Raw genomic sequence first — 17,838 nt, 5'->3', positions numbered from 1 at the left:
TGGAATTTTGATCGATTTTCTGAGGCGGGTCATGGACTGAACAGTCTGAGGCCTACGGGCAGGGAGTCCTGGGGCACTCGGATTGGGCCTAATCCGTGTTGTTCAACCCCACCATGGATCAAGCCCAGCCGAGTGCGCTCACAATCTGTGGCGTCTTTTTTGCTCTTAGTCCATCCTCTGTTGACACTCCCCATGGGCCAGGAACTGAACAGTCTGAGGCCTACGGGCAGGGAGTCCTGGGGCACTCGGATTGGGCCTAATCCGTGTTGTTCAACCCCACCATGGATCAGGCCCAGCCGAGTGGGCTCACAATCTGTGGCGTCTTTTTTGCTCTTAGTCCATCCTCCTCTTGACACTCTGCCATGGGCCAGGAACTGAACAGTCTGAGGCCTACTGACAGGGACAGTCCTGGGGCACTCGGATTGGGCCTAATACGTGTTGTTCAACCCCAGCACGGATTAGGCTCAGCCAGAGTGGGCCCACAATCTGTGGCGCGCGAAGAGAGGAGGCCCAAGAGTAAAAAAAGAAGGGTGCCTATAGACACATTGAATCGGATTTGTGGTGATGGCTCAACTCAAATCGGTGGTCCGATCAGACGAGGGTATTTTGGGGTATTTTAAATGTTTACTTCTCCAGCAATTCATCCAACAAGTCTATGTACTTTTAACTCTCTCTCTCTCTCTCTCTAAAGGCAAATCTAATACTAAACTGGTTCGAATCTGAAATATTTGAAGGCAAAAGGAAAAATAGAAAGATGAGTCGTGGAAGTGGAGGTGGTTACGATCGTCACATCACAATCTTCTCTCCTGAAGGAAGATTGTATCAAGTTGGTAATAATCCCTGATTACTTTCTCTCTCTCTCTACCTCTCTGTAGTATTTACTAGGCTGAATAACTCTTTAAGCTTCACTTCAATTTAAACTGATCTGAGTTTCTAGGGTTTCATTCAAATTGCTTCTTTCTAGTAATGTTTATCAAGTTCTTATTTGGAGAAGAAAAAATGCCTTCTTTTTTATTTTCTCTCTAATTGAAGTAGGTTAGAATGAATCTATGTCGATTTTCACATATGAACTTGATTAGCACATGTTATTGATGGGTTGTTTGCTAAGTTTGAGTAATATTCTTTACAAGTTCTCAAAGTATAATGGGTTTAAAACATATGTTTTGATTAACAGAATATGCTTTTAAGGCTGTGAAAGGGTCAGGGATTACATCGATTGGTGTCCGAGGAAAGGATTCAGTTTGTGTTGTTACACAAAAGAAGGTCCCGGTGAGTCTTTTTTTCTTTTTAGATGATTTTGTATGAGTATATTTCGATCTTCATTTTGAATGTGTTAGGATAATAATGTAGCTCTTGGGGTTTTGACACAGGACAAACTTTTGGACCAATCAAGTGTCACTCATCTTTTCCCTATAACAAAGTTTCTTGGTTTGTTAGCAACTGGCATGACAGGTTACTTTCTAATTCTCCTTGGTTTTGTTGTTGATTAGAGTTATTATTGTGTCTGTTTGTATTGGAGAACTAGATCATATCATCGTAACTTATTCTTTGTTGCACTGTCGTCGGCTTCATGGTCATGGGCTAGTGGATCAAATGTCCTGTAGTTTTATAAACTTTACCTTTTTCTACTGCCAATGGGATTAATTTGATGGTTGAACTTCAAAATTCATTAGAGAAGCCAAGAGAAAAAGGTTTCCATTGATGGAAATTTGAAAAGGAAAGAAACACTAACAAGTAGAAATAGGTGAGGTAGATACGGTTACTTGTGAGAATAGTCCCACATGGGAGAAGGGATAACTAGCAACCAGGAATATAATGTATAGGTCCTCTCCACTCATTGCCATTTGGTTTTGAGTTGGATGCCCACAAATTTAACATTACTCGACCTGGGATAACTAGCAACCAGGAATAAAATTTATTTGTTTTTCAAATTCTAGAAATAAATGGTATGTTTCAATATCTTAATCGATGCTATAATGTATCTCAAAAAAGGGTCTACTCATATACCATGTGATTTTCTAGCTGATGCGAGGTCATTGGTCCAACAAGCGAGGAATCAAGCAGCTGAGTTTCGTTTCAAATGGGGATATGAGATGCCTGTTGATGTTTTAGCCAAGTGGTATCATTCAATCAACTTTTACAATTCTTATTGTGTAGCATTTTAGTCAGCATCTTTAAGTTTTGGTTGCTCTATGGATATCTATTTTGCCTGTTTTAGTCAAACTATCCTTTCATTCTTGCAATTGAATACAGGGTTGCAGATAAGTCTCAGGTCTATACTCAACATGCCTATATGAGACCTCTTGGAGTGGGTATGTTGCTGTTTCACAATTACAACCCATTTTTCTTTAAATTTTCTTGTTCTCTTTTGAATAATGATGTGTGTGTTTCTTCAATCTGTTCTATGCTTAGTGGCAATGATTTTGGGCATTGATGAAGAAAATGGGCCTCAACTGTTCAAGTCTGATCCGGCTGGCCATTTTTTCGGTCACAAGGTACTCTATTTATTCAGTACAATGCAATTATGTTGGCTATGAACTACATCCATATAAGTTTATTAGGTTTAAGATCAGCCTATTGTCAGACGACATGTATGAACTGTCTTCTAGCAACCTAGTTACTGTGTATTTATTCTACATGCGTCATCGAAAATTTGTAGTCCTAAAAATGTACAGAAAACCGAAATAGCGTACATAAAAAGTGTACCACTAGTGTATTGCGTACTTAACATGGTAGCGTGCCGCACCTGGTATCTGTACCATGTAACAAAGCGATCAGTGATTTGTCCAGAATCCTAGTTATGCTATTTTCTCAAGTCGAAGGGTCCCATTAGTCCTAATTGCTTGCCATAATACATATGGCTAAAGCACACATTAAATATTGGCTCACTGTTGAGTACAAACTCAATTTATGTCCAGTATGTTAGATGCTAAAAGAAATGCCATGTGTTGGAGCATCAATCTGATGTTACCTACTTTCTTCGAACAGGCAACAAGTGCTGGCTTGAAAGAACAAGAGGCAATTAACTTTTTGGAGAAGAAAATGAAGAATGATCCTCAATTTTCTTATGAAGAAACAGTACAGGTAGATTTTTCTATTTATTATTTTATTCTTCTGACTTTTTCGAAGTAAGTTGTACTTTTTCTTGGAAATCTGTTTGCTTAGAACTTGGGTTTTATGGAAGATAACATCTGGTCATGCTTTTAAGATCAGAGATATCTTCAGGATTTATTTTTGAAAAATTTATAGTATTAAAATTTATATGAAGTTTGACATTGCCTCCTCGTTTTCTAGACTGCAATTTCTGCTCTGCAATCTGTGCTACAAGAGGACTTCAAGGCGACTGAAATTGAGGTATTCTACAGAAATCAATTAGTTCAGAGAAACCCTTTATTTCGAAATTTGTATTTTAGGCGGAGAAAAAGTAATAGTTCATAAAATTACACTTTAGCAATAGTTGACTAGTCAAGAAAAGGATGAGTTAGGTCAAATACTTTCAACAAGCCCAACAGTTGATAGCTCAGTTGGTAGTGCACATACTCCAAAACCCTGGAGGTTCCAAGTTCGATTCGCGGAGGAGGTAGAATCCATAGTTATTGAATTTGGGTTATTAAAGGTATAAATAAAATAAGTTAGTTGGGCTTTAGGCTCCTTGGTATTTTGTTGGGCGTTAGGCCCCTTCGGTTGGTGGTTTAACTTAGGTGGTTGTCGTGCTTATCACATCTTGATGATGTATCAATGCCATGTAATGACACTATTGTAGTCTGTTTACAAAAAAAAACAGAATACTTTCAACAAGGAAAATTCAAATGCTGAAGTTAGGTAATATGAAATCCTTAGTTCTAGTAGATGTTTTGGCTTGATTGATCATGAAATACCCCTTTATTTACTCATAATAATCTTGCCCATGAGTTAGAAATAAAGTCGAAGGGTTCATAATAATCTTGCCCATGAGTTAGAAATAAAGTCGAAGGGTTCTTACTATAGTTGTCATTTTTGGTTTATCTATTTCATCGGAACGTGGAACTTCATTTTATTGTGTTAGGTGGGAATTGTGCGAAAAGAAAACCCTGAGTTCCGGGTATTGACGACAGATGAGATTGATCACCACCTAACTGCCATTAGTGAACGCGACTAGAGCGAAGTATCGACTGGATTCTGCACTCCACTTAGCTTCTCCTTATTTACCGATTCCGAGTCTTTTTTTTTCCTTCAAGGCATGATGAGACCAATTTGTATTCTTGATATGAACAAATCAAATATATGAAGACAATTCTATTAATGGGAATTTCTATTTTACTACTATCCTTTAGCAGATCCTATTCTATCATATGGAAGAATGTATGATTTCAGAACTGCTAGAAAAATGAGAACGGGAGTGCTACCTCTACAAAATTCTTGACTTAATGACTCATTTTTACTAAAAGACAAAAGTTGATCAAAGTTTGACTTTGATTGGGATCGTTCATTTAGCATTTTGTCAAGAATCTTGTCAAAGATTCTTTGTACACTTAGCATTTACCAAATGAGAAGGCTTAATGACTTTTTTTGTTTGAAGGTGATATTTTTAGGGGGGTTTGGCTATTTGAGTCGAATAATACTCAAAATCCTATATAATAAAATAGTTCAGTCGGTTATGTGAGGTATAAGTCTGACCGTTCATTTTTATTGAGATTTTGATAATGATCACATCAAATGGCTGGTATAAAATCTTATTCGTGTAAATTGAATCAAAATAGAAGGGTATTAGCCTAAATCTAGCCTTAGCTCTGATACCACTTGTTAGGAAAAATAACCTAATTAACTTGTTCAGGAATATGAAGATAAACGATGTGAAAGTAAAAGCAGAGACACAAAGATTATTTAACGTGGCAAAAAACCCCTCCAAGATAGAAGGTAAAAAATCACGGGACCTAGTCTAGAAATCTTCCACTATAATTAAATAATGGGTTAAACAACTCTTCACCAAACCTATGGTGCATAAACCAATTCTTCAAGATGTGTAGAAACACTTTTGGATAACAACTCTTCACCAAAACTATAGTGGATAAACTGAACAAAGAAACAAAGAAATAGATATTTCCTACTCCTTAGGATTTGAACAAATCCTAGATTACTAAAGGTTGAAGAAGATAACCACAAACTAAATTGCTTCACAAGATTAATAATCTTCTTTTCTTCAAACCAATATTTTTCTCTTTCAATCTCTCTTGAAAGAACCACTTCAGAAACCTCTCTTTCTCTGGCCTCTCTTTGTTCTCATCTCTCTAATCTCGATCTCTCTCTAATCTGAGAGGATATGATTCGAAAGGATTCTCTACTAACTCTCCCAACTGGGAGGATACTTTCTGACCTGAAAGTATGAATAATTTCTTCCCTTTCATTCCCTATTTATAATGATAAATAAGGAGGTATTCTACTAGAAATAGGATTCCTTTTTAGGCTAGAAATAGAAACTTCTATTTCTCCCTAAATAAGGAATAAGGGAAATCCTATTCTAACTAGGAATCTTTTTTTATAAGGAGGGACCCCAACAAACTCCCCCTCCCGACTTATGAAAAGGACCTACCATTACAAAGCCAAAAATACTACTATATAGCTCATGTTTGCCTTTGGACAATGGTTTTGTCATCATATCCGAAGTACTGTCTCTATATGGATTTTCTTGATCTTCAACACCTTTTTTTCTTCAATAACGTCTTGAATCCACTGATATCTCACATTCCATCTGTATTCGACACCCTTTCATGAATTCACTTGAATTATGTGTAAAGTACACTACTGTTTCCCTTCCATATTTCTGAACGATAAATCTAGCCTTAGCTCTGATACCACTTGTTAGGAAAAATAACATAATTAACTTGTTCAGGAATATGAAGATAAATGACGTGAATGTAAAAGCAGAGACACCGAGATTATTTAACGTGACAAAAAACCCCTCCAAACTAGAAGGTAAAAAACCACGGGATCTAGTCCAGAAATCTTCCACTATAATTAAATAATGGGTTACACAATCCTTCACCAAACCTATGGTGGATAAACCAATTGTTCAAGATGTGTAGAAACACTCTTGGATAACAATTTTTCCCTAAACAAATAGAGGATTAACCAATTCTTCCCTAAAACAATAGGGGATTAACCAATTCTTCCCTAAACAAGTAGAGGATTAACCGACTCTTCACCAAAACTATGGTGGATAAACTGAACAAAGAAACAAAGAAATAGAAATCTCTTACTCCTTAGGATTTGAACAAATCCTAGATTCCTAAAGGTTGAAGAAGATAACCACAAACTAAATTGTTTCACAAGATTAATAATTTTCTTTTCTTCAAACCAATATTCTTCTCTTTCAATCTCTCTTGAAAGAACCGCTTCAGAAATCTCTCTTTCTCTGACCTCTGTTTGTTCTGCAAAGTCTCATCTCTCTTATCTCTCTCTCTAACCTGAGAAGATATATCTGAGAGGATTCTCTTGTAACTCTCCCAACTGGGAGGATACTTTCTGACTGAAAGTATGATACTCTCTAACTTGAAAGTATGAATAATTTCATCCCTTTCATTCCCTATTTATAATGACAAATAAGGAGGTTTACCAATAGAAATAGGAATTTCTTTTTAGGCTTGAAAAAATAAAAACTTCTATTTTTTCCCCAAACAAGGAATAAGGGAAATCCTATTCCAATTAAGAATCCTTTTTATATAAGGAGGGACCCCAACAGGATATCCTTACAATAACTACTGACCACATATTTCTCTCTACCTATTTTCTTCTCCCTTATCTTCTTTATTTTGTTTTCAAAATCGATTCTCGTTTTTTTCCATCTCTAGAGGGTTGTTAGAAATTTTGATTTAAATGTCATCTCCAAAAATCTAGTATGTAAAAAAACAAACATTTCATAGTTATTATTCAATTCAAAATATTTACAAAAGGCTCAACTACTATTTTGTGTATCTAATTTCTTAAGTTTTTTCCTTAGATTTTTAGGGTTTTTTGAACTTACCCCCTTGTCATTAATTGGTAATTAAGTTTGCCCCCCTCAATAATGGGTAATTGAGCTTACCCCCTTAGATTTACTATTTTTGATAAAGACAGAAAGGTTGTGTTTGGCGTACGTGAAATAAACGTGACTACCAACAACAATTATCCTTCAACATGATCCTCGTAGTTATTACACCTATTTTATTGTTTGATTTGGCCGGTAATATGATTAGCAAAGATTGAATTTGGTTATAATTTATGATTTTATTATCCCAAACCAAACATGTCCTTAGTATTTTTACCAAAAAATTTGAACTCAAGGGGGAAGCTCAGTTACTGATTACTAAAGGGGGTAAACTCAATTACTAATGATATATCTATATCAGAAAGAATTTTTCGTTATCTTTCTAACAAGATCTATGTTCATTACATTTTTTCTCAAAAAGAAAACTCCGAAAGAATGATTTTTTTGTCTTTTTTCTGTAAATTAGATTTTCAAATTTCTCTCAAGAATCTCTTCGACATCTCCTCCAGAAGCAATTTTCTCTCAAGGATCTGGTTTGGGAAAATCCAATCAGAAGCACTGTTGAAGCTTCAGATGTGGTTTGCATTTTCGCAAACCAGATCTAGGGTTTGGGGAAACCCAAATTAGATCTAGGATTTAGAATTTCCCAAACCCTAGTAGAGAGAGGAAGAGAGAAGAAAAAAAATGAAGAAGAAAAAGAGCGAAAGAAGAAGAAATTAAAAGAATTTGAGGAGACAAGAAGGAAGAAGAAGAAGAACGAAAGGAGAAGAAATTAAAAGAATTTGAGGAGACAAGAAGGAAGAAGAAGAAGAGCAAAAGAAGAAGAAATTAAAAGAATTTTATTTTTAAAGTTTGAAGGTCGCCCAAAAATTTAATCGACCGGCTACCTTCATCGTGAAAGATGATGAGGTGGCAAGAGAGATGAAGTGGCGGAGAGAGGTATTGAAATGGAGGATAAAGAGATGAGGTGGCTTTACTATTTCAAAAGTTGTTGAGAATTAATTCCATTTTGGCTCCAAAAAGTACTTCTTGAAAAGTTGGAAGTTTTTAGTTTTTGTGTGCCAAATCGAATTACCAAACACTTACGAAGACAAAAGAGTGAGTTGGTCACAAACTGGAAACCAATTTAACCCTATTAAATTAAGTAGCATTATGTTACTAAAATATGGAAGAAATACTTTCTTTTCCTAAGAACATATTCTAACTTTTAAGGTATAAAAGCTCTTTTAACGTAGCTTATCAACTGTCAAACAACTCAACTAAATCATTAAAACATCGCTAATATTGGATAAACAAAAGTTTTATATCGACAAAATATTTTGAACTCGATTCAAGTTAATCATGGTTGACTTATTTGACTTAGTTAAAGGACCAACTAGAAGGACTCAAACATTAAAATAGAATGATCCATTACTATAAAACAAATACACTTAGATTAAAAAAAGGAAAACACAACTAACCTTCTTTTGCATTCTTCTTCTTATTCTTCTACCGTTACCGCCACTAAACTACAATCAACTCCACATCTTCCAATATTATAACCAATCTCAAACATATAAAAGCAGAAAATCTAGGTTTTAAATCTCTCTAATTTATCGACTTTTTTTTTTTTGCAAGCCCTTAGCGATGGAAGAAAAATATTTAATGGAGGAAGACCGAACTCCTAATTTTTCTAACAGACTAAATTTCCGTGAGATTTCCACAAAAATTTTGCCTGACAAAGTTGCCACGAAATCTGACATCTTTGCTTTCTTGTCCAGATTTCATGGCAACATATCCTCTCACTGTTTGTGGGATTCATACGGAAACGAGTAAAGCAATGTGGCCTACTCAGTAAGAGCAACTAATTGCTCGATTTCTATGGTTCCAAAGCCTTAGGAATTGAGCTCAAATCTTACCCCAAAGTCTAAGATGTTTAGAGATATTCAAGAAATAACCTAGCATATTGAAGTGCTAAGTAGGAATGAGAAATTATCTCTTCATGAAATATTGTAAACCATTGGTGCCTTTTCCCTTTAATTGCTAGATTTGTCATCTTGAACAAAACCTTTTTCCACTCTCTGAAAACTTACCAACTACAAAAGAGAGAAATAAATCATTGAATAGTAGGACCTCGTAGAAAGGAGAAAGGATTTTTCTCAAAAATTATATCTACCAAGGATCGTATTTGTTTCTCCCTATTATTTCCCTAATGGCCCCTACTTTGTGACCAGCTTCCCGCCTGACCCCTCACTTTACGAGAAATACCCATATGGCCCCCTTCCGTTATAACACCGTTACTCTCTCTCTTTCATTTCTTTTCTCTCTCCTCCAGCATGTTTTCTCTCTCTGCCACCTCGTTAAAACCAGCCACATCATCGTCTTCACCGGCTGGATCGCCGGCCAGCCAAATTTCCGGCCGGCGACCTTCAAACTTTTTTTTTCTCTCTCATCTCTCTCTCTAAAAAAAACTTTTTTTTTTAAATTCTCTCCTCTCTCTCTCTCTAAACTCCGGCGAAGGGGGTTTCCCTTCGCCGGAGCTAGGTCTGTTCATCACGAACATACCAGATCAGGGTCTGTTCGTGATGAACAGACCTAGGGGTGTACTCGAGTCGAGCCGAGCCGAGTAGTAAGATGTTCAAGCTCGGTTCGTGTATTTGACTGTCGAGCTCGAGCTCGCTCGAGTAATTGTCCACTTGTTCAAGCTCGGTTTGTATAAGTTTGAAAGAGCTCGAGCTCGAACTTGAGCTCGCATTGTTTTAAGCTCGTTTATCAAAATACTTCAAACTAAAACTTTCTAAATCATCAAAATACTTCAATAATCATTTGTCACATACAATAATAATGATTAATGATTCATATTCCGACAATTTTTTAATGGTTGATATTTCATGTACAAGTTTCAATACTAATACGTAATTATGTGCTATACTATTATAAGAGTATGTTAAACGAGTTGTTCACGAGTAGCTCGTGATACACTAAAGAATGTTCAAGCTCGTCTCGTTTATGTAAACGAGCTTGATTTTGAGCCCGTGTTAAGCTCGAGCACGAGCAATAGTCGAGCCGAGCACGAGCAATAGTCGAGCCGAGCTCGAGCAACTCGTTAAGAGCTCGGCTCGTGTACACCCCTAAACAGACCCAGATCTGGGTCTGTCCGTGATGAACAGACTAGATCGTGGTCTGTTCGTGATGAACAGAGCTAGGTCTGTTCGTGATCTGGTCTGTTCGTGATTAACAGACCTAGCTCCGGCGAAGGGAAACCCCCTTCGCCGGAGTTTAGAGAGAGAGGAGATAATTTAAAAAAAAAAAATTCTTTTTTTAAGAGAGAGAGAGAAAAAAAAAAAAATTTGAAGGTCGCCGGCTGGAAATTTGACCAGCCAGCGACCCTTCCGGTGAAGACGATGATGTGGCTGGTTTTAACGAGGTGGCAGAGAGAGGAAACATGTTGGAGGAGAGAGAAAAGAAATGGAAGAAAGAGAGTAACGGTGTTATAACGGAAAGAGCCATATGGGTATTTCTCGTAAAGTGGAGGGCCAGGCGGAAAGCTGGTCACAAAGTAGGGGGCCATTAGGGAAATAACCCTTATTTCATTTTTCCATTAGTAATTTTACGGATTATCCCTAACGCGTCATTAATATTTGATTAACAAGAAATAGAACCCAATTAGCAAGAAATAGAACCCTAGAAAATGACCCTAAGAATCCTTGATTCTAACTTGAACCCTACCACAAAACATGACCTGTACCAAGTAAAATTAGGGATTTTGGTGTTCAAAATTCCTATACCATGTATATAATCTAGAAGTTACATTAATTCTAACAAAAAAAATATATAATCACAAAGGTACAGAATTCTGAAGTAGAAAAAAAGAAAAAGAAATTCAGAAAGAACAGATTCAAAAGCTTCCTGATTATATAACCAGAAACTTGTCACCCCATTTAACCATTTTCCTGCTGACATTCACCTATTTTGTTGTAATCTTCCCCTCTTCTTTTTGCTTATCTTCAAGTTTTCGCCAGGTCGTTGATTCTTCTATTTCTCTCTCCCCTACTATCTCTTCTTCGACTACTGTATACACATAATACAAGAAAGAATGATGCTAGTAATAGATGAGTTTCGTTTAAAGTTCAAAATATTCCTATACCTTGTACAGAGTTTCTACTTTTGGTGGTTTTCTGTTGGTATTGAATCAGTATACTACAACCCTGAGAAGCCCTGGCTGTGGTTCGGTGTAATCAAGTCCTTCCTCTTGAAGCAAGTATTGTCCTACTGCAACTGGTAACCTTGCCGGAGTTCGAGATCCTTTGGTGTGATGGCCTGTACCAACACAGATATATACCTGAAGTCGCTGACTTGAATTCCTTGCTGCATTTCTCAAAACGTTTAGCTCGATTCTCAACCTGTGGATGGCTTCACTCACGTGTAGCCCGTGCAGGTCAATGATCCTCTCCTGTCCACGCCCATACTCTGAAGAAACTGGGTTCCTATACAGTAGTTCAAGACATAATTGAATTATAAGTCATTTTTTGTAATTTGAAATTAAAATGATATTACTTCTTATACTGCGCACAGTTGATATAACTGACTGCTTCTTATAATTCTGACTCCAATGGATTAGGTGCAACGATGATCTAGATAGGGTCAAATCCAATGTTACAAATTACTCTACTCCCCCTTACGAACCTTCCGTGTACCCAATTCCATGTACCCTTTTTGGGTGTGTTCGCGATCCAGTATCCCAAATTTGACGTACCGGAATCCTTTGTTTTAATTAACCAAATGTATTCTTTGTAGGAATCTATAAGCTTGACTAGTTGAGTAATTAACTACAAGACTTTATTATTTGCTGTGAAGATTTCAAGTTTCGTGTTTTGTGGAAATAGAATAATTGGAAGTAGGTGTTACTATTATTCATGCATCACAGAGAGTATATATTGGTTCGTGAATTGGTCTAAACTGTACTGCAACATAAAATAGCGTACTGAACAGGTACACCCCTAGCGTAACCGATACTCAGATGACAGTGTAATTGTACCCGTATTAGAGCGATCCACATACTAGGTGGTACGGTCCATTGGGAATATTTAAACCTCATTCCCATCTTGTCGAAATATCTAAACATCAGATCTATCCTCAAATACTTCGGAAACATGATAGCAATTAATTGGGGATGGAGGCCAATCATAGAAACTGTATAAAAGACGGCCCAAGGGAAATCCTACATGGGCTCACGCTACAGAACAGCCAACAAAATTCTGGTACAAGACATCAATATATCTATAAAATATGAACAATATTATACCAAATTTTTAGGTCTAAGGGAATTTTTAGGTCCGAGGTTTACGATACCTCGGGATATTTGATACATAAGGAACTAATGAAGTGATAAGAACTTGAGAATAGGGATCATTTCTTTTAACAAAGAAGAGTGCGTAAAATATCTCATATGATCATTTGCCATTTATAACCCTCATTAAATACAGTGGAACTTCTATATGTAATCAGGGATATCTATACCTCCATAGCTCAAGATTTTGGTGCAAGAGAAAGTAGATAACCATCGAGAATCACAAATTATTAACCACAAAAGAATGATATTTTAGGTTATTCAAACAAAATAGACCACAAACTACTCCCTATTTGCTCGGCCCATGACAAAATGCATATTGCATATTTAAAACGTGAAAAACTCTTTAATTGGTTGAAATCATTAAGATACGTAAATAAGTCAGTTAGTTTCTGAAAACAAACCTCTGTCGGTATATAGATTCTTGAGCTTTTTCATGAGCTGCCTTCATTTGCATATTGTGCAGCTGCCCTTTTACACTTAATTCCTTAGCTAAAGCCTTATTGCCAACGAGATAGGCCTGTCGTGCCTGTTTCATAAAATTTCATTGATAATACTTGGGTGGACTCTTACACGTGATCTAGCAACTGTTGCTGCATTTTTTTTACCATTGCAAAGTCATATGTAATCTAGACGTATACTAGTAGCACAGTGAAATGCGACTCTCCTTACCCAATGCTTAAATATTGGTTCGATTAGATGTGGTATACGCCACTCACTCTATATGGTAAATCGATTGAAGTGGAACTAACGACCTAAATGTTGAAACTCCCTGCAGCTTACCATGCTAACAGTTAGCCACTGGCCTCTTGTACTAATCGTTTAAAAAGGATAAAGCCTAGCATGAAAATCGTATGTCTAGAATCGGTGTCTGTACGCATTAAAAATCATTTACCAATAGAATTTGATCTAAAGAAGCCATCCATATAAAGCATATAAAAGGGCCCAGATTCCAGATAGATTACCTGTTCAAAGTACGTATTTCTAACACGTGCATGATCACGAGCTTCCTCCCTCAATCCAGAATACATATTCCCTGTGTTGTTACATTGTCAAGGAAGATGTAAATGCATGTCGCATAGATTCCATAATCCATAACAAAACATTAGGCGATGAGATCATTAGCAAACATGTAAAGAAATATGGACTAATAACTTACCCACTGCTTCTCCAGTCTCGAGCCAAACAGGAGCAGCCCGAGCTGAACCAAAGGGTTGGGTACGGTCACCATATATGGACTTTCCATGTCCGCCAGTGTAGGAGCTAGCCAAAACACTAGAATTTCTACCGGACCCTATAGTAGCATTTGCTGAGCCATTTCTTTCGGACTTCCACTGACCAGAATCCTGAGATGCCAATTTCTTGACAGCTGAAACAAAATCTACAGCACCTACAGGCGCAGCAGAAGAGCTGGAACGAAAGAGAAGAATGCTTTCCTTGTCAACAGATCGGTAAGGATTGGCAATTTGTTGGATATCATCTCCAGCATATTTTTGTACACCATTATGACTATCTAACTCTGAAAGTGCAGGGAAATCCATGGCACTCAGATTTGGAGCTGACAAAGTCTTTGAGTTTGGATTTTGGCTGAAACCACCATCAACTTGAAGCTGCAAGGACAGAGGTCGTTTTTAAAATCCTATTACAATGATAATCAGATGATAGATGCACCACAATACAAAAAGACATGACACATAACTCGCACAGAGAAATGCTTAATAAAATAATATTGCAGGACAAAGTGAAGCACAAAAGCTCTTGCAAACTATAAATATTCTGCCTTTCCCTTCTCTCCTGGAGATAGATAATACTTCTGCCTCTTTTCTTATTATTGATTCTAAAGAGCTCCGCAAGTGTTCATCCATTATTGCTCAAAAGCTTCAGCATTTTTTGGAAAAATAAACATGTCCAAACATAGAGATGAGGTCCACAAGAAGATTGAAGCCTACCTCTAGTTGAGTGAGCATCTCGATTGTCAAGCCCAAGTCACATCCGTTGGCGTAGTAAACATCTGCAAGGCTTTCAGCAGCAAAACCAGGGAAATGTATTCCCAAAGAATTTATATCATCCGCCTCAGAACCATTCATATTTGTGTTATCGTTAAACATATTATCTAGGAACCCAGCATCGGAATTACCGTTATATGGGAAACTCTCATTTGGAATGCCAAGATTCTGCTCATTGTTGGCGTTCTGCTTATCCCAGGGATTAGTTGGTAAATTCAGGAAACCAGCTGATGACTGGTCCTCTAAATAAGGGGAAGCAGAATATTTCATCTTGTCAAATAAACTTTTATTACCACTGCCTTGAGAAGATAACGCCTGTTGCTTACTTAGTAATGGGCCACTACTTGCTGACGGAGAGAAAATTGATGGCCCAGATCCATCCAGTAGCGACAAATCTGCAAATGGTAGACTCTCGGGTCCTTCCCCTATGAAGTTGAAGTCTGGTGTGATATCATCGGGAAGCTGGCGACGCCAATATTGATGAGCTTCCTCATCAGAAACGGTTGACTCTGTCCGATCTAACACCGCTTTCCCAGATGTTACAGAAGTTTCAAGCCTTGTGGGTACTTCAACAGTGGTGCTCCTTGATGGAGATCTAAGAGCAAAAGGAACAAATGCAGCTGCATTTGGATTCAAATTTGTGCCTTTGTTGGCGGTGTTCAGCTTAGTGATATTATTTACGACACCCTTTTTCGGGGAGCTCATTCTTCTATATGGAAAGAGAATAAATTGTACATAAAAGAGCAAGGAAAACGAATCTTCCACCACGTATTAGCCGAATCCTGCAAACAGAGAAAGATGAATCAGATAAAGCAACAAACTTGTACGGGATAAGACATGCGATGAAAGTCAGTGCTTATGTGACACGATAACACACAGCGCCATTACATCGTTATGAACTTTAGCTTATTAAAACTTATAACGACATTGATCATAACAAGATCGATACTAAGATGAAGCTTTTGTCGGGTATTATCTCTGTTTTAAAAAAAAATTAAACATCACCAAAGTATCAATTTTTTATAAACTCCAGAATCTCTTTTCTTTTTCAACAACAAAGCTTTGCATTCTAGGGAGAACACTTCCCAGTGGATGACAATAATTCAGTTCAATTGAACCATCAAAAACGAAAAAGCAATAAAAGATAGAATCCACATAGTTAATATCAGGATATCCTCTGAATATAAGGATATCCTCTGAGCCAGATACTCATCTATCTTACATAAAACCCTAACCCTAAATTCAACATCAGGAAGAACAATTAATAACCTAACCACAAAAATCATTCAAAAACACAACAAAAATTTGCATGAAACGAAGATCTTAATAGCCAAATAAACATTTTTAAAAAAAAAAAAAAAGACGAACTTTTTAAGAAGTAAAAAAAACAAAAATTCCGAGATCTAAAGAACAAAATAAGTAAGTATACCTTTTCTGAGCTTGATTAGTAGAGAAATCGAATCAAATCGTCCCATCTAAGGAAGAAAGATAAATTAGATAAACAGATATAGAGAAAGAGCTAGATAAAAATAGATAGAGAATTCAGAGACAGAAAAAATTTCTCTTTCTTCTTCTTCAACAACTTCTTTGATGAGTTCTCTTCTTCAAACCCTTATTCTCGATCACCATCACCACCACCACAGAAGCTTCACATGAAAAAAAAACCCACCCCTTCACCACTCGATAAAGACGACTCTCTCTCTCTCTCTCTCTACTTTCTCTCTCTTCTTCTACTCTCTAGGTCTCCTCTAATTAATTAGATAAGAGACATAAATGCCCTTGAATTCTGTTCCAATATCGATAATACCTTTCTGAATGGCATGTAGATAAACCTTTCTTGAAGTGCTTAAATATTGAAATTGCGACCTTTTTTTTCAGAAAAAACGAGCATTGGGTTTCTAGACTGGCAGTGCAGTAATATTATCTGTTCGTTACTTTCACCCTACGTGGCATTTTTGGGAAAATTTATAAGGTTAATTTCCTTTTAGACTTCCAATTTATGACCAAGACTCTTAGAAGGGTTTTGGCCTTCCTATTTTGCCTCTGGGAAGTTTTATAAGGCCTCTCCAATTTTGTTAAAAGGCCTCCCCATGGACCATTTTACTTGCTAAATTATCACTAAGGGGAGGCCTTTTAACAAAAATGAGGAGGCCCTATAAAATCTCCCTTTGCCTCTTAAGTGTCAGGGCTTTTTATTTGGCCCAAAAATTTTGTCAAATCTTCCATTCCGACCTCTGTAATATTTTGTGATTAAATTTGTTCTTTTAATTATCCGACTCATATTTATTTCCTCTCCACCTCAATCATCTTTTTTCTCCACTTTACCTTCTTCTACTCGAGATAGTCGTCGGAAAAAACTGCCGCCGGTGACATGATTTGTTTAACTCTTTCTTTCCCATTTCCTTCTTCTCTCTTTATCTTCTCTTTCACTCATCTCTCTTCCATGTTTCTCTCCCTCTAATCCCCTTTTACCCACCCTCCCCATACTTTCTGTTTCAACGAATGGGAGAACTCCTTCCCTAAAACTTCGCCTGGATTAATATAAGTTAGATATATATATAAAAAAAAAATATAATTACAGAAATAACATAGGGGTAGGATTGAAAGGTTTGACAAAATTTGGTGTGGGTCATATAGGACGTGCAGAAACTTATAGAGACCAAATAGAAATCCTAAACATTTATGGAGACAAAAAAAGTGAGTTGATCACAAATTGAAGACCAAAACAGAATTGACTCAAAATTTTAGGATAACTTTGCAATGTAAAATATTGTTGTAGGGAGCAAGACTTTTGCAAGAAAGCAATCATTATAATTAGATCAACTCTATTAATAAAACTAGATTACAATAATTATACAACAGACTTATCTTATATGATTCAAATTGTCACATTTTAGAATCACAAAAGCAAAAAATACAAACAAAGTGAAAAAAGAACCAGGTTGTAAAACTGTTGTACGTGTTGCAATTGTATGATTTTTTTTGTATAATTTAGTTAAGTGTAAATTAAATTTAGAGATGGCCTATTCATTTCTAGTCTCTCATACCTCTCTCATATTCATCTGTTTCGAACATCATCAACAATAACCACCATTAATCCTCCTACTGTTAGTGGCAGACCCAGGAAATTTTCTTTGTGGGGGCACTTTTAGTTAGAACGAAATCGTCGAATTTTTTTAATGTGATGTGAAAGCGAGTAAGTTTTGTACATAATCGGTACGTTCGAATCTAATTCAACCACTATCGCCTTGTGAGTAACTTTGATTGAAATCGATATCAGTAAGTAGTCTTATACACATTCGAATTGTACATAGAGAAGTTAAGGAAAGATGGTGGACAAACTCATTTTAGAAAAATAGTTAGAAAATAATGCACACATATATATGTATAAGAAAATGAAATAAAAAGAAGGAATACAGATGATATAGAGAAAAATATCTCTAACAATGTTAATGGGAGTCTTTGAATTTATAATGAAAAAAGACTAAATGGTGAACTGA

The 17,838-nt window shown here is 36.5% G+C and overlaps 2 protein-coding genes across 3 annotated transcripts; one reads left to right on the top strand and one right to left on the bottom strand.

The window, feature by feature from the left end:
- Nucleotides 1–622: 622 nt before the first annotated feature.
- LOC147539294 (proteasome subunit alpha type-6) lies at nucleotides 623–4,303 on the top strand. Its single transcript, XM_086641737.1, has 9 exons — nucleotides 623–830; nucleotides 1,175–1,269; nucleotides 1,371–1,452; nucleotides 2,023–2,119; nucleotides 2,254–2,312; nucleotides 2,413–2,495; nucleotides 2,989–3,084; nucleotides 3,295–3,354; nucleotides 4,046–4,303. The coding sequence occupies exons 1-9, from the start codon at nucleotides 755–757 to the stop codon at nucleotides 4,136–4,138; spliced, it is 741 nt and encodes a 246-aa protein (XP_086497863.1). The 5' UTR covers nucleotides 623–754; the 3' UTR covers nucleotides 4,139–4,303.
- A 6,443-nt stretch (nucleotides 4,304–10,746) lies between these two features.
- Nucleotides 10,747–16,277, bottom strand: CID7 (CTC-interacting domain 7). 2 transcript variants are annotated; one of them, XM_086641117.1, is made up of 7 exons: nucleotides 15,768–16,277; nucleotides 14,282–15,120; nucleotides 13,492–13,942; nucleotides 13,298–13,368; nucleotides 12,737–12,861; nucleotides 11,130–11,469; nucleotides 10,747–11,053 (listed from the first exon to the last, which is right to left on the bottom strand). In XM_086641117.1, the coding sequence occupies exons 2-6, from the start codon at nucleotides 15,041–15,043 to the stop codon at nucleotides 11,175–11,177; spliced, it is 1,704 nt and encodes a 567-aa protein (XP_086497243.1). In that variant the 5' UTR covers nucleotides 15,044–15,120; nucleotides 15,768–16,277; the 3' UTR covers nucleotides 10,747–11,053; nucleotides 11,130–11,174. The 2 variants fall into 2 exon arrangements, 1 of the variants encoding a protein (XP_086497243.1); XR_015225400.1 differs by having other exon boundaries at nucleotides 10,747–11,616; nucleotides 11,655–12,861; nucleotides 15,768–16,160.
- Nucleotides 16,278–17,838: the final 1,561 nt, after the last annotated feature.

The sequence above is a fragment of the Eschscholzia californica genome, unplaced genomic scaffold (assembly GCF_041429995.1).
Source record: "Eschscholzia californica isolate CP2 unplaced genomic scaffold, dmEscCali1.0.p SCAF_5, whole genome shotgun sequence".
Taxonomy (NCBI): Eukaryota; Viridiplantae; Streptophyta; class Magnoliopsida; order Ranunculales; family Papaveraceae; genus Eschscholzia; species Eschscholzia californica.
This window is presented reverse-complemented; position numbering and strand designations above follow the sequence as displayed.

Bases quoted from the DNA above. Each gene is read 5' to 3' on its own strand.
- CID7 (XM_086641117.1), bottom strand. From the start codon at position 15,043: ATGAGCTCCCCGAAAAAGGGTGTCGTAAATAATATCACTAAGCTGAAC. The intron at 13,369-13,491 runs GTAAGTTATTAG...GTAACAACACAG, and splicing joins CGAGACTGGAGAAGCAGTGG to GGAATATGTATTCTGGATTG. The intron at 12,862-13,297 runs GTAATCTATCTG...TTTATGAAACAG, and splicing joins GAAATACGTACTTTGAACAG to GCACGACAGGCCTATCTCGT.
- LOC147539294 (XM_086641737.1), top strand. From the start codon at position 755: ATGAGTCGTGGAAGTGGAGGTGGTTACGATCGTCACATCACAATCTTC. The intron at 3,085-3,294 runs GTAGATTTTTCT...CTCGTTTTCTAG, and splicing joins CTTATGAAGAAACAGTACAG to ACTGCAATTTCTGCTCTGCA. The intron at 3,355-4,045 runs GTATTCTACAGA...TTATTGTGTTAG, and splicing joins TCAAGGCGACTGAAATTGAG to GTGGGAATTGTGCGAAAAGA.